At 43.2% G+C, this 15,141-nt stretch overlaps 1 protein-coding gene across 1 annotated transcript in view; it reads left to right on the top strand.

The window, feature by feature from the left end:
* Nucleotides 1–15,141, top strand: part of LOC309335092 (E3 ubiquitin-protein ligase RNF213-like) — a 90,004-nt gene that overhangs the window by 51,807 nt on the left and 23,056 nt on the right. The window contains exons 27-41 of the mRNA XM_081850036.1: nucleotides 163–281; nucleotides 791–907; nucleotides 1,336–1,491; nucleotides 2,530–2,665; nucleotides 3,459–3,650; nucleotides 4,054–4,193; nucleotides 4,799–4,944; nucleotides 5,905–6,123; nucleotides 6,849–7,030; nucleotides 10,434–10,548; nucleotides 10,866–10,966; nucleotides 12,217–12,399; nucleotides 12,888–13,045; nucleotides 13,133–13,241; nucleotides 13,524–13,638. Coding sequence (XP_081706162.1) covers nucleotides 163–281; nucleotides 791–907; nucleotides 1,336–1,491; nucleotides 2,530–2,665; nucleotides 3,459–3,650; nucleotides 4,054–4,193; nucleotides 4,799–4,944; nucleotides 5,905–6,123; nucleotides 6,849–7,030; nucleotides 10,434–10,548; nucleotides 10,866–10,966; nucleotides 12,217–12,399; nucleotides 12,888–13,045; nucleotides 13,133–13,241; nucleotides 13,524–13,638 — 2,188 coding nt within the window. The remainder of the gene's footprint in view (nucleotides 1–162; nucleotides 282–790; nucleotides 908–1,335; nucleotides 1,492–2,529; nucleotides 2,666–3,458; nucleotides 3,651–4,053; nucleotides 4,194–4,798; nucleotides 4,945–5,904; nucleotides 6,124–6,848; nucleotides 7,031–10,433; nucleotides 10,549–10,865; nucleotides 10,967–12,216; nucleotides 12,400–12,887; nucleotides 13,046–13,132; nucleotides 13,242–13,523; nucleotides 13,639–15,141) is intronic.

Genomic DNA, 15,141 nt, shown 5'->3' with positions numbered 1-15,141 from the left:
CTTAGTAGGCATCCTAATACTTTATGTTGGATGGAGTGAAAATGTAAGGTTTATGAATACTGAAATCATGATGGGAGATGTCAATTGATTGGTGGGTGCTTTATGATGGGTATTTAATCCTGCTGCGTGAAACTGATGGAAGCTATTTCCTTCCCCTTGCAGATACTCAGTTGTTAATGAAATCAACAAAACAGATCAGGGTGAAACCTCTGTGTTTGTGTTCTTCATCACTAAACTGTCACGAGGTGAAGAAGGAAGTTCCTACGTAGGATTTCAAGGAGGTAGAACTATCTGTGTTCAGAGATTTAGAATAATTACTGGAGTGCATTTATTATTATTAATCACCATCATATAATATGCTAACAGTGGACTTGTGCTGAGTTTTGATGGACATCTAGCCTTAATTTCCCAAGGAGCTCAGGGCTTTGGAACAGGCTGGATGACTGCTAGTCAGGTGGTGTAAGTCTCAGTCCAAAAGTGACTGAGCTCTGCTGAGAGTGCATAATCACACTTGCCATGTGGCGGTGGCAACTGCAAACAAACCTTACTTCTTTGCCACCATTGCCTTGTTAAACCACCCAGCAGATGATGAACAGCTAACCACTCTTAGGAGTGCTGTAATGGATTTACAAAGCACGTTGTGAATAAAAGGTACCACAGATAGGGCAGGTCCTGTAGAGGTGCACAGAGAAACATCAGATTGAGATTTGTGGGATCAGTTTCAGTTACTGCAGCTTGACAATGTAAAGAGGTCCGACAACCAAGAAATGCTCTTGTTTTCTGTTGCTAGGGTTGTGGCAGTCTGTGCATATTGATGACCTGAGGAAATCCAAGGATATTATCTCTGATGTAACTGCCCTGAGAAATGTCACTATCAGCCAGCTCTTTTCTGCAGAGCCTTCTGAAAGTAAGAATGTGAATAAATGCATGTTGAGAGACAGTACACAAGTGAGAAAACATCTAGGCACGTCTTTATGTCTTCTGTTTTATATATGTATGCAGCATCAAATTTTGACAGAATAATTTGAGCTTTCACTGTTGAACGAAGGACTACATCAGCCCCCACCAACCCTACCAATGATCAGGGATGGTGGAGTTGTAGTCCAGCAATAACTGGACAGTGTTATATTGACTATTCTTGCCCTAAGTTTATCAGCAGGCAACTTTCATCCCTGTATGACACCTTCTTTGTTGTTGCAGCTGTGATAATGGAGGGAATGGAAGGAAAGGAAGATGAGATGGGGGTGGAGAGGTCAGCAACATCTGAAACCCAAAAACTGACCGTAAGTTTAGATCCAATGTGTTTAATTCTATCCCTTGTTTCTTTGGGGTTAGATGGGGTGACCCAAGTCTTGGACACCACCATTCTTCTACGGAGCTGTGTGCAAAGAGCTGTGGGCATGCTAAGGGATCAAAACGAGGATGGCAGCCGCAGTACTAAGAGAATTGAAATCCTCCTTAGCCTTCTGTCTCAGGAAGATGACGTAAAAGGTAGGAAGGACTAGAAGCACTTGGAAGTGGAAGGTATTTTATAGGAATGTGCAGGCCCCCTCCTCAGTCCGATTTGGGTTGGGTCCCAGTTTGGGCCAGATTGATCTGTTCCACAGATCCGGATCACAATTTGTAATTTTGGATCTCCCTGTCCCACTGGAGGGACTTGCAGAGCTGAAGTGTGGGGAAGCGACTTTAGCTGCTGCTCTAGCCCACACACCAGCTGTTAGACAGGAGGCCTCAGCAAAGCCCCTCTGCGCCTCAGGCTTGTGAGGAGACACCAGAGCCCAAAGAGGATATCTTCTTCGGGCTCGGGGGAGGGTCTCCTTGTGAGCCAGGAGGACTCTCCAGTAGGGCTTCGTTGAACCACTCAGCTGGGGGGGAGAGGGAAGCCTCCTGCCCCCCAACTGAGTAAGCTCTGGTGCCTCTCAGGTTCACGCAAGATGGGGGTGGGCTTCGTGCAACCACCTGACCCTCATTGCGGAGTAGTTTAAAGAAGTCTCCTTCTCCACCTTTGGCTTCTGTGAGTATAATAATTTCCAGCTGTATAATAATCTCTGGCTGGAGATATATCGATATATCGCCCAGGCCTACTCTCCAGGGTGTTCCCAATATATGTGATTTCAGTTACATGCACAGAGGCCTGGAACATAACCCCCATGTAAATAGGGAATTGTCTGTATATTTTGTAATATTTGTTCATTTGTGGGTTTTTTAAAAAGTATTTTAAAACTGTAAATTACCTTGTGTGCCTTCACAGAATGATGGGATATAAATGCAATAAATAAATATATTTATGTCCTAAATAGATTTTTCATATTTTATAATAGAATATTGATAAATGTAACTGCTTAACTATACAGCCGTTCCTGCAGCTCTATAAATTATAATTTCATAGGGAACATTTATAACAGAAGAAGGGGGAAGCTAGAATTAATTTGCACTGTGCAGAGCTGTTGCTGTTTAACTTATGGTTAAACTTGAAATTTAACCATAAGTAGTGCCAGTTGGCAAATTTTATGCTGTCTTTCCCCTCAGCCTCCTTCCTGAAGATAACAAAGACTCGCCTGTTGAGCCTTTTGGGGAAGCAAGAAGAAAATGTTTACACCATGAAAGAGTGGGTACGCCGAGAGGCATCAAACCTCAATGCCCTCCAAGAAGCAGGAACGTTCAGGTATACACAGAAGTTAAATCACTACACTTTTTACAGCTCTAAAAAAGATAAGTCATTATCGAGGAAGCTCTTTGTACATACATGTTTAGGATATGGGGGTGTTGTTTAGGGGGTGCTGATTTTACTTACTTGCAAGTGCTGCTTCAGGGGGGTCCCCTGATCTCTGAGTGTGTTTGCAGGAGCCTAAAAAGCTGTGTTCTTCTTTAGATCTCAGCTGTTCAGTACATTGCAGTGAGTGTAACTGGGTACAATACTGAAATCAAAAGCGTTCACTGGAAATTATGTTAATATTTGGCTGTCTTTCAAAAAATTTGATTCCATTTTTGCTGGTACCATTAATCCTGGAAGTAAAATATGTATTTACTTTGCTTTAAAGACACAATTTGGCAGGTTCTAGGAATAGTTGAAATGCAGAATTATATATATAATTTATTTTATATGCTGCCCTTCATCAACAGATCTCAAGGCAGTTCACAAGATAAAAATACAAGATAAAAGCACAAATAAACATAAACAACAACAAAAATACCTCCCCCAACCAAACACATTTGAAAGGCTGTAGAATGTTAATCAGCCAAAGACCTGATTGAAGAGAAACATTTTTGCTAGGTGCCTGAAAACATATAATGAAAATGCCAGATGAACGTCCCTAGGGAGAGCATTCCACAAGCACTTTTCTCCATAACATTCTCCCTTGAAATGTTCAATCAGAATGTTCCTGAAGGAGTGCATGCCTTTCTTAATATTGGGTATATTGCCTTTTTGTTTCCTTTACCTCTCTTGACACTTGCAGAGACACCCTGTGGAAGCGGGTCCAGAGTGTGGTGACTCCATTTATGGCCTATATTGTGTCTGTATTAGACAGTGACTGCAACCTGGACCTATTGATTAGACCAACAACAGAAAAGTGTGTGAAAGCTCTGTGGCTATTCATCTTCAACGATCTCAAGCTGCTGGACATCCCTTACATTATGGGCCAGAACAAGTAAGTGGCATAAAGAAAGCCTGAATGGTTGCCAATGAATTGATGGCTTGCAAAAATGTGAATGGTGAATGTGATTTTGATTCCGTGTGAGGGACTTATCTTGAAAGCTGTTTATTCAGTTAGCCAAAAACAAAACCCCACGTGTCAGTTGTATGCCATGATGTTTTGGCAGCACATTTCTCAGTGGCCATGACTTACAAGCCAGATCTAGCTGCTGTTTTCCTCTCCTTAAAGGAATAATGTTGTGGTTATCAAATACTTTTTTGAGCGCTCAAAACTCAAGGATTGGTAAACATAACTCTTTCCCTGCTTCTTTCTAAGTGCTGAAACAAAACATTGAGCTTCCTGCTTAGTAATGGGATATCTCTAGCTTGCTAACTTAATTTACCTGTGTCTTGCCCAGTTCCCAAACTGAGTCTATTCTGGTGCAGAACTACTTTAAGAAATCAACAGGGGCTGGCAACGAAATGCCCTTCAGCTGGAAGATAAAAGATTATTTGGAAGATCTTTGGGTTCAAGCTCAATACATCCCTGGTAATGAAGGTGAGAATCCAGAGGGAACACACAGAGAATTACCAGTAGGAGGGATCCTGGATTGGCTTGTGTCTCTCATGTGTAGATGAGCTTTCTACACATCCATCTATAACCTGGGAAAACTCTCTCTGACAAACATTTGTGAGGGGAGTATGGGGATGGTATGAGAGAATGGCAGTATGTGAGGCTAGCCTCTACAGCTCTGTGGACCCCCTCAACACTTTCATTCCTTGAGGGGTTATTTGTCCCCTCCCATATGGAAATAGCCAGAAGCAGCTTGTTATGGCTTGAGGGGTCTTGCTAAAAATAATTTGGGTTACTGATGACTACTAAAAACATTGCTAAAATGAGACACAGTTCTGCCTCCTGCTCAAATCTTTGTCCAAACTTGGCATGCCAGGTTTTATATTAAAATAGAATGTTTAAAAATTCTGAGAGATTTAGTAGGGAATCTTGACCAGCCACTGTAAACAACAAAGCAGTCTCCAGTATTATGGGATATTGATAAGAAAATTATACAGCAACATGCTTTAATAAAGTAGCACTGGTGAGATGCTATAGTAATTAAAATTCTCATATAACTTAAATATTCCCATTCTACTGTTGTCCTACAGACAGATTTGTAAGCGTCTTTCAGAAGAAATCACTGGGGCAATATATTGCTGATCTCCCTGAGGAAGAGAGGGAGCACCTTTTTCACTGTTACGTCAGAGACTTCATCCTCCTGACAATGGGCGTTTCTTCTCATAAGGAGCTAAAGGTAAGTCCCGCAACATGAGACATCAAGATGCTTAGAACAGTGTGTGTGCCAGTTGTAATGCCCAGGAGTTGTGTGCTGTAGTGTTTGACTGAAACACATACTTCAGCAGCATATGGCTGGCATTTGATTATCACGAAAGTAGATGAATATCACACAGATATGGAATGTGATGGTGATTGCACACATCGTTTTATCTGAATGAAGAAAATTCCAGACTGCTTGAAAGCTCATGTTATTAGATCTCAACAAGTAGGATTTTGATCCCACTTCCCTGTCCTAGCTGTTTCATGTTCAGTATTCTCTCACTGCATTAGCTCGGGGATCTTGAGGTGTAGCTACTTAAATACGCCTGCACATATAACCTCCTGTCCTGGATTTATCCCTTAGGATGACTTAAAAACGTGATTTCGACTTCCAACCCTTGGGGGTGTTTCTTTGGGTTGAAATCATTACAACACTAGAGGGGTTTCTTCTCCTTCACTTTCATTATACAGTAGCATGGCAAGTAGATCACTGCACAAAATATCCCCTCCTACTTTATTTTGACTCTACCTTCAATCTACTGGAAAATTCCCTATGGTAGAAGTTTCTGACAAGTTGTTTCCCCAGTCAGGTGGTTCTTGGAATGACAGCAGCCTAAGCAAGGCATTTGCATCTAAACAGGTTTAATGTCTGTCTTCTGTGTTCAGATGAGTTCACCAAAAATTAAACTTTGAAATGTGTTTTCAGGTAAACTAGCTCCAAAGTGTACACGCCCAACTGCTGTAAACAAAAGTGAGAAAAAGTCCTGCAGGTACCTGTGGAGTGAGATACATTTTACCCCAGTAATACAGCATTTGTGATTGGAACAGTTTTCCTAAATGTGTTATAATTTTAAAGATAAAAGTCTCACCCACATAAGAATCTGTAGATATTACCGCACAAGATTTGCTTCCAGTGACATTGTTTTTCAATTTCTAGTTGCTGCAGACAGCTCTCTTATCATGTATGGAGGAAATGAAGGCAGCCTCTTCCAATGCAGAAGAGAGGGTTCTGCCCCTCCCCTTTATCCATCTTTGTTACCGTCATTTTTCGAGTCGTCTGCAAAACCTTTCCAGGATTCTCACCGTGTACCCTGATGTGTCCAATGCTCTCACTGAACATGTTGAGAAAGGAGACAGCTTCTTACATCGCCAAATGGTAGGAATCATATTGGGTGGGTGGTAATATTTTAGTCCTACTAGAAAAAGTGTGTTTTTAAAATGTTAGGGAAAAGGATAATATCTTTTAAAGGCGATTGCTAAAAGTCACACAAGGCTTTAACATTTATGTGTCTTATTTGTTCTTTGATGCTCTGATAATTAGTCTCTTGGGTAAATATATACAATCAGCACAAACCACAGTCTCCTTACAAGTGCAGGAATTAGATTGATCTATGATAAGGAAAGCTTACAAATGAAGTAGGATTCCAATGAAAATTCCTTACTAAACAAGGTGTAAAAGTTTTTATGTAAATTTAGCAAGTGAGGAATAAAATGCACATCTTAAAAAGAAAGACTAAAGGAATGTGTCTGTTCCATTTTGCCAAAAACCAAAAAACACACACCCCATAACAGAAAACAAAGTGGAAATGTTTTTCACCTTTTCTATTGATATAATCAGAAGGGAAGTCAGCTATGAACATTGTGGCTAATACAGAAGAGTCATGATCTGCTTATTGAGTTAGGAATGTGGATAGTCATAGTTTGGCTTGAGAGCAGGTTCTCACATTTTCCAGATTGGCAGTTGAATTATTTATTCTGCTTAATGAAAGGAGAAGAGTCATAACTTGATTTCTCACACCCATTTTTTAAAAATGAAATAAATGTTACTATTATTTATTGTCCATGTCTGTATTAAAGCCCTGTTCATGCCTGATTGCTTAGGTTCTGGATGTGCTTGCTGCAATTGCTTGCACTGAGATGTTGGAAGAAAAACTGTTGAACTGCAGACCTCAAACGTGGCTGCATCAGGTGAAGAAGCTTCAAATGCCAATTGAACTTGTGTGTACAGCAAACTACATTCAAAGCAATGGGAGCCGATGTGACCAGCTGCTCCAGGAACTCAGGTAGGTCACATGGACCAAACTGGAGGTAGAAGAAGCACTAGAGAGTTGGACTCAGGTGCCATCACCAAAGACAGGCTGCCATCTGTGTTGAGGCAAACAGACTCAGCCATCCCATCCCCTGTAGTTGTGTATACAGTGCTACCTCTGGATATGAATGGGATCCGTTCTGGATCCCCGTTTGCATCCTGAAGTGAACGTAACCCGCACCTGCGCGGGTTGCAATTTGGCACATGCACGTGACGTCATTTTGACCGTCTGTGCATACACAAGCGGCGAAACCTGGAAGTAACGCATTCTGTTACTTCTGGGTCGCCACAGAGTGCAACCCGAAAGCGTTCAACCTAAAGCATATTTAACCCGAGGTATGACTGTACTTGCAAACACAATCTTCTTGCTTGGAATGAGCAACATGTGAATGTTCTTGTTTTTACTATGTATTTCATGTTTTTATCCTGTATTTTTATGCTGTGAACCACCCTGAGATCTTCAGATGAAGGGCGGCATAAAAAGTTAATAAATAAATAATAATAAATAAACTCCCCGCAAAACAAGGAGTTTATTTGGATTTTACTAGAGGACCTTAAATTAAGTCAACATGGATTTCTGAGCCAGGAAGATGTTTGGGAATGTTAGAGGACAGGACATGCAGAGAAATATTTTATTCAACATTCTGGTTTTTTTTATAATATTTTTATTAAGTTTATGAAATACAGAAAAGAAAAATAAAAGACAGATATAAAGCAAAAAAGTTACATATTTCCGTATTCTTTTTTCCAACAAATCTAATGGACTTCCCCACAACCTCCAAACCCTGCGTTCTCTGTGATACAAAAACATCAGCAATTTGTTAAACTTGTTTCAAATCTTATTGTATCTTTCATTTTATCATGTTACCTAGTTTCAAAGATGATATAACCCAAATCTTATATGTTTTATCTTGAACACAATAAAGTTATTTCGTTGTTTCACCTCTAACTTCTTGTACCTTAGTTTTCATTTCATTAATTTACAATTGCTGAAGCTAGAATTTCCTTATAGGAAATTCAACATTCTGTGTCATCTTTCTACTCTGGTTTTCTTGGCTAAATATGAGATGCTAGATATGTTACAGGCGACTGGAAAGAGATCTTTGTTTTCTTTTAAGCCAAGTACAGTGGTACCTTGGTTCTCAAACTTGATCTGTTCTGGAAGTCTGTTCCAAAACCAAAGCGTTCCAAAACCAAGGCGCACTTTCCCATGGAAAGTAATGCAAAATGGATTAATCCGTTCCAGACTTTTTAAAAAAACCCCTAAAACAGCAATTTAACGTGAATTTTACTATCTAACAATACCATTTCTGGGTTAGGGTAAGGATTAGAATTAGGGTCAGGGTCAGTGTTGTTTTATGTTTTCTTGTGATTTTGATTCATTTCTGGTTGGTTTGCTGGGGAACGCCTGGCTGCCTTCAGGTGGTGCAGGGGCTCTCAAATGCAGCTTCCGTGCTGCCTCCACCTTCCCCAACCCCAGCAACTATTCAGCCTGGCTGCCTTCGAGTGGTGCAGGGCCCCCCAACCTGTTGCTACTTGCACAAGAGCAGGAGCTGGATCGGGGCTGCTCAGCTGGATCGGTGCAGGCTCCATCACACTTTCCATTGAGGGGTTCATGGCTTTATTCCCCTCAAGGGAGAAGTTTAAAGGAGCCCCCACCTCAGTATCAGAGCCCCTGCACCACCTGAAGGCAGCGGGGCTGAATAGTTGCTGGGGTCAGAGAAAGTGGAGACAGCCTGGAAGCTGCATCTGAGAGCCCCTGCACCACCTGAAGGCAGCCAGGTGCTCCCCAGCTGAGCTGCCCGATCCCACTCTTGTGTGCAAGCAAGAGCGGGATGGGATCTCTCAGCTGGGAAGATAGGCTTCGCGCTGCCTATCAGAGCAGCCCTGCTCCTGCTCCTACTTGCTGCAAGCAAGAGCAGGCTGGGTGGTGGTGGCGGCGGCGACATCCCTTACCTGCTCACTTGCCACCCGGCCCAGCCTTCCCTCACTCAGCGCTGGGACTGCTGGAGGAGTGGGTGGTTGTTATGGTGGCAGCTGCCTACTCACTTGCAGTGCCACTTGAGTGTGGCACTCAAAATGGAAGTTATACTCAGAACGGATCATGTTTGGCTTAAAAAAAAAGTTTGAAAACTGGAAAATTCATTTCTGGGTTTGAAGTATTCAGGTTCCAAGTAGTTCAAGAACTAAGCTGTTCGAAAACCAAGGTACCACTGTATAGACCATTAATTCCCAGTATTAAACCAACAATTTGGGAGATTACTGGCCAAAGCCTTTTGCTTTCTTTCCTTATAAACTCTTGATACAAGATCTTATTTAAGGAAAATAAAAAAATTCCTTCCAGTAGCACCTTAAAGACCAACTAAGTTGTTCTAGGTATGAGCTTTCGTGTGCATGCACACTTCTTCAGATACACTGAAACAGAAGTCACCAGACCTTTCTATATAGTGAGAAGGTGGGGAGGGGTATTACTCAGAAGGGTGGTGGGAATGGGTGATTGGCAGATAGCTGTGATGAGCCTGTTGACGACTCTTAACGACTGCAATAGGTCTTACAGGAAAAAGCAAGGGGTGAGAAGGTGAAAAATGGCTTTGTCATGTATAATGAGATAAGAATCCAATGTCTCTGTTCAGATCAGGTCTCTCCATGGTTTTAAGTTTGGTGATAAGCTGCAATTCAGCAGCTTCTCTTTCCAGTCTATTTCTGAAATTCCTTTGTAATAGAACAGCTACTTTGAGATCTTGTATAGAATGTCCTGGGAGATTGAAGTGTTCTCCTACTGGTTTCTCTGTCTTGTGGTTCCTGATGTTGGATTTATGTCCGTTTATTCTTTGGCGTAAGGTTTGGCCTGTTTGTCCAATATAGAGAGCTGAAGGACACTGTTGGCATTTGATGGCATACACAATGTTAGATGATGAGCAATTAAATAGTCCCGAGATGGTATGTGTGATGTTGTTGGGGCCAGTAATGGTGTTGTCCGGGTGTATGTGGCAGCAAAGTTGGCATCTGGGTTTATTAGGAGTTGTTTAAGATTGGGTGGCTGTCTGTAGGCAATGAAAGGTCTTCCTCCCTTGGGAGAGTCACCCAATCTTAAACAACTCCTAACCCACAATAATACTATAACCAGACTTAACACGGACACTGGCACCAGAGCCTGCAATAAACCCAGATGCCAACTTTGCTGCCACATACACCCGGACAACACCATTACTGGCCCCAACAACATCACACATACCATCTCGGGACTATTTAATTTCTATCCAGGCTCCATCTTCCTCAAAAATGGTCACACGTTTTCTCAAGTTGCTGTTTTTGCGCAAACATTCTTTTGAAGAGCTGGGCAGGTTGTCTAATTCTGGATTTCCTCCTCAACACAGGAACCAATGGAATAGGATTTTCTCACTGTCCCTCTTTGTGGAACATGTGCTCCTTGGAGTAGAAATTCCAGAGGTGAAGAACCTGGTAAAAAAGTTCACCTCACGCCTTGGAGAAGTAAGAATTCTATTCTCACTTGGTGCAAAGCATCTATTTATTGTACTAAGGAAGTAAGCAACATCCTTTTTATTTTATTTTTTTAACACAGAGCATCAACATCATCGAAAATTCAAGAAGGCAAATAACATAAAACATGAGAATTGTTCTATCGAAACCAGTATTAAAAGCATAAGACCATAACAGAACAGTGTTATTGTAGTTACTGTGGTGATAAGTGTTTAGAACCAAGTGGAACAGGATAGTTTTATCTGTATGTTCCTATACTTTTAAACTTCACTTTTGGAATGTGATACTATTGCTTTTGTTCTTTTTAGTGTTTTCAAGGGGATTCAGACATTAAAACCCATAACACATTCTGTAAAGTCATGAATATCCTATGTCTGTGCAAGGAGGATGCCAGTTCAGTGTTTTGCAGGTAATGCCTTTGGGATGAGCTTATTCCATTTTATGAGAGTGCCTTTTTGGTTCCCCTTGGATCCTGGAATTGGTGGCAGCTATGTAATCCTGCACTCATTATGATTAGGAAGGGGAGAGAAATGCCACTACCAAGCCCAAATGACCTCACTAGTGCAAATTCTCAGGCATCCCTGCAAGCAGTGGTTCAAGTCCCTTCATGCTCACGTCATTCTTGGAACATAGTGCACAAAGGGAAGAAATGAGAGTCCTCTTAACACAGTACTCACATAGTTCCCTCAGGCTTACAGACCTGCTGTGAGGGAGTGGCTCACCAAACAGGGCAGAGTACATGGGAGAAGGGGTAATATGGCCCCACGCACCTTTTGCATGCTTAGCAAAAAAACCAGTCATGACAGAGGTAAAAGAGCAGGAGTAGTTTCTTAATCGCTCAGCCACAGCAACAGACAGGTGTTGGGTATGTTGTGAGGCATTTGCCTTTTGCTCCCACCCCCAGCTTCAGTGCCCACACATGGATGCCAAAAGGGCAGGGACTGCAGGAGGAGCCACTGGCGGAGGATCAGGGGTGCGGGCGGAGCGCACTGCCCCCAGCGGCACGATCCCGGTGGTGTGCCATCGCGGCTGCTCCTCCCCCCTGCACTGGGTGCCACTCCCCCACAGGCGGTGCATCACGCCCCCGGGACACACGCCACCCCCCTGGGATGCGTGCCAGCCATGCCCCCGCCTTCTCTCCACCCCACCCCCTGTCAGAGCTTGAAGCTCTGCTGCTGGGAGGAGCTTTAGACAGATGGAACACCATACATTTTATATTTAAGAGTACAACCCCATGATTGTTTGTATGTTTTGGAACATGTTGTATAGACTGCATGGACCAACCCACCCTTTTGGCTCTTTCTTCCCCTTGGCTACTAACATCTGCCTAGTAGCATTCCTGCAGACCTCCCATTCCTCAATTCCTTCCTTCCCACCCTGCTGTAACTGCCTCAGACATGTCAGCAGCAGCACCCATCTCTCTTGTGTGCCTTGAGACCTGCCAACTCATAGTCAAAGGAGCACTTGGTGTGCAGGCATCTTGGGTAGGACGCTAGTAACTGCAAAATATATAGGCACTTATGATGACTCAAGAACAGCAATGGAACAGTCAAAGAATTTCATGTAGCTCCTAAGCCTGTTTCCTTGTTGCTGACCTGGGCAGTGAGCTATAATTAAATATACATTAAACCCACATACATGTTTGTGTTATATTCACAGTTACGGTTTGAGGCCATGTCCAATTTGTTTGGAAGATCCTAGGGAGCCAGTCCACCTTCCTTGTGATCATGTTTATTGTCGTCATTGCATAAAACAACGGCTGGTACCAGGAGAGATGTGCTGTCCATTTTGCAAAGTTGAACTACCAGATGACTTTTCTCCCAAAGTATCTGAGGAGATCCGGTAATGCCTTATTGATTGATTGATTGATTGATTGATTGGATTGATTGCATTTATATCCCACAGCAGTTGGTAGTTCTGGTGATAATTTCAGCTTCTGGCCCTTAATTTCTGAGGATTTAATCATTCCCTCTATTATCAATGTTTGATGGAGAGGGGACGATCTTTGGGAAGCTAAAATGGCATAATTCACACACAACAAGGTGAAATTTACAGGTTCAGGGGTACCCCAAGTTTTGCAAAAGTACATAAAACCTTTAGAAAAATGCCTTAAGAAGCAACCCTTCAAAACATAGCAATGTGTAATGAAATGGTGTATCCTGCAAGAAGGCATGGCTAGTTGGATTGACCCCTAAACTTGACCTTATTTGTAGGTCCTGCTTATAACACTGTTGGCCATGCATTTTTTAGCATTGCTCACAAACTATGTGATGCAAGTTCTGCAGTCAATTAGATAAGTAATTCTCCCCAATTCTCTTCCACCACCACAGTGTTGCCATTGAAAAAATGACCCGGTTCCGCAAGTGTTGCAATCGTTTTTTCATAGAGCTGGTTTCTACTATGTGCTTCAAAGACAATGAGCCCCCAGAAGAAGCTGTGATCCAAGAGCTGCTGAACCTCCTCTTTGTTCACAAGCCGCTTTTGAAAGGTATGTTCATGCACTCCCAGCAATTTGCCCTTCCCTGAACATACTGACTTCTTCATGTCTCTGTACCATGTTTCATTATTTCTTTAGGTTCAAATAACGACAGTGTGTACACAAAAACTCTATCCCCCTTTAACGATGTGGTGGATAAAACTCCTGTAATCCGTTCTGTGGTGCTAAAGTTGCTTCTAAAATATAGGTAAGGAACATTTATCTGGGACATGCAATTTGGGGGCAATATACCCTGCTTCTCCTTCAGTGTTCACCCCTCTGATACCTGCTCTGATTTCCTTGATGTCTTAGTGGTTCTCATATGAGTTCAGCTATTGCTTTTCTGAAACTCTGAAGGCTCTCTCCCTTAGCCCTGTTGTACAACATCATCTGAATGCATACTTCTGACAGTGGAGGTCTCCTTTCATTTTTAGAATAGAGAAGCATGTGCCTTGTTCATTAATAAGGGGAGGTTTCTCTTTTTCTATAGTTTCAATGATGTGAAAGTCCATGTTCAAAAATATTTATCAGAAGCAGAATCAATATGCAACCAAGACAAAGAAGACAAGACAGTACTGTACATGCTGTTTGCCAGCTGCCTTGAGGTAAGTATATTTGCCCCATAACTTTTCAAGGTACCTCTAGATGTTTTGAACTTCCAGACCTGTGCTGTGCTCCCTGTATACTTTCAGTTTCTTTTTGCTTTGCCAAAGTCTCAGGTTGTGTGGCTTTTCAGAAACAGAGATGCAGTATCTGTAAGGCCAGCTCTGCCTGTATACATTTACAGGAGAGCAACTGATTAGACTGGGGGACGCAGGTGGCGCTGTGGGTTAAAGCCTCAGCGCCTAGGACTTGCCGATCGAAAGGTCGGCGGTTCGAATCCCTGTGGCGGGGTGCGCTCCCGCTGCTCGGTCCCAGCGCCTGCCAACCTAGCAGTTCGAAAGCACCTCCGGGTGCAAGTAGATAAATAGGGACCGCTTACCAGCGGGAAGGTAAACGGCGTTTCCGTGTGCGGCTCTGGCTCGCCAGAGCAGCGATGTCACGCTGGCCACGTGACCCGGAAGTGTCTCCGGACAGCGCTGGCCCCTGGCCTCTTAAGTGAGATGGGCGCACAACCCCAGAGTCTGTCAAGACTGGCCCGTACGGGCAGGGGTACCTTTACCTTTTACCTTTAACTGATTAGACTAGATTTTTTTGGCTATCTGGTCTAATAAATTGCAGTGGTCCATTGTCTTCTGTGGAAAAATGAGAAGCAGCTACAGGAAGAAAAATGAATGAACAGGCTGCTGTGCCTCATTGTGACTAAGTGAGTTCTGCTTGAGGAGTATTTGGAAAAATGTGGCATGCTTCTTAGTACTTAAGGCTCATGTGGCCCTTTCCCCCACTTAAGTGAAACTTGAATAAAGAACAATTAGGAAAACCTTCCCTTCCTAATTAACCAAACTGGTTAAAGAAGGGTAAATGCAAAGCCTCTGAAAGTGAAGCCATTCCTTAGAGCCTTCAATATAGGCATGACAAAGTCAAATAAAGCCTTTCCTCCTCTCAGGAAGGGAAAGGGTTGTGATCGGGAGACGATTCCTGCGTCATGCAGGGGGCGCTCCGCCCCCTGCTTCAACTCCAGGGCTGGCGTTCCACGCCCCTCCCCGGTTGGGCACCCAATAGGGAAGCTCGGCGGGGGCGTGGCATGATGCTCAAACGCAGCCGCGCCAGCCATCCCCACCATTGCACACACATTTTCTTTGAGTTACCCACCCTCCACTCCCTTTAGATTAGCTGTTCCTGAGACTTTGCTATGGACCTCTGGTTGGTCACCCTGTTTAACCAGGCGGCCTGGTAGGAGTTTTTTCCAATTGGCTAAATTGGCCCAGCCTCTTGGTTTTTTTCGCCTACCTCGTAGCAACCATCACAACTTTCATGGTATTTGGCGGTTAGGCACTGGAATGTGTTGTTGGTGTTTCGAGGGGCAAGGTGTGGCCATCGCCTTCCTTGACAATTTTGGGTATTCCGCTAAAGGAATCCGGCGGTCGTGGACCCTGTCCGATGCCCGTGTGGCGGGGGGCCATGGCACAACCATCGGTGACATCAGGAAGAGAGCCTATAGTTGGATT

The sequence above is a fragment of the Podarcis erhardii genome (assembly GCF_964252035.2).
Source record: "Podarcis erhardii genome assembly, chromosome: 2".
Taxonomy (NCBI): Eukaryota; Metazoa; Chordata; class Lepidosauria; order Squamata; family Lacertidae; genus Podarcis; species Podarcis erhardii.
The sequence above is the reverse complement of the archived record's forward strand: the minus strand, read 5'-3'. Positions and strand labels throughout refer to the sequence as shown.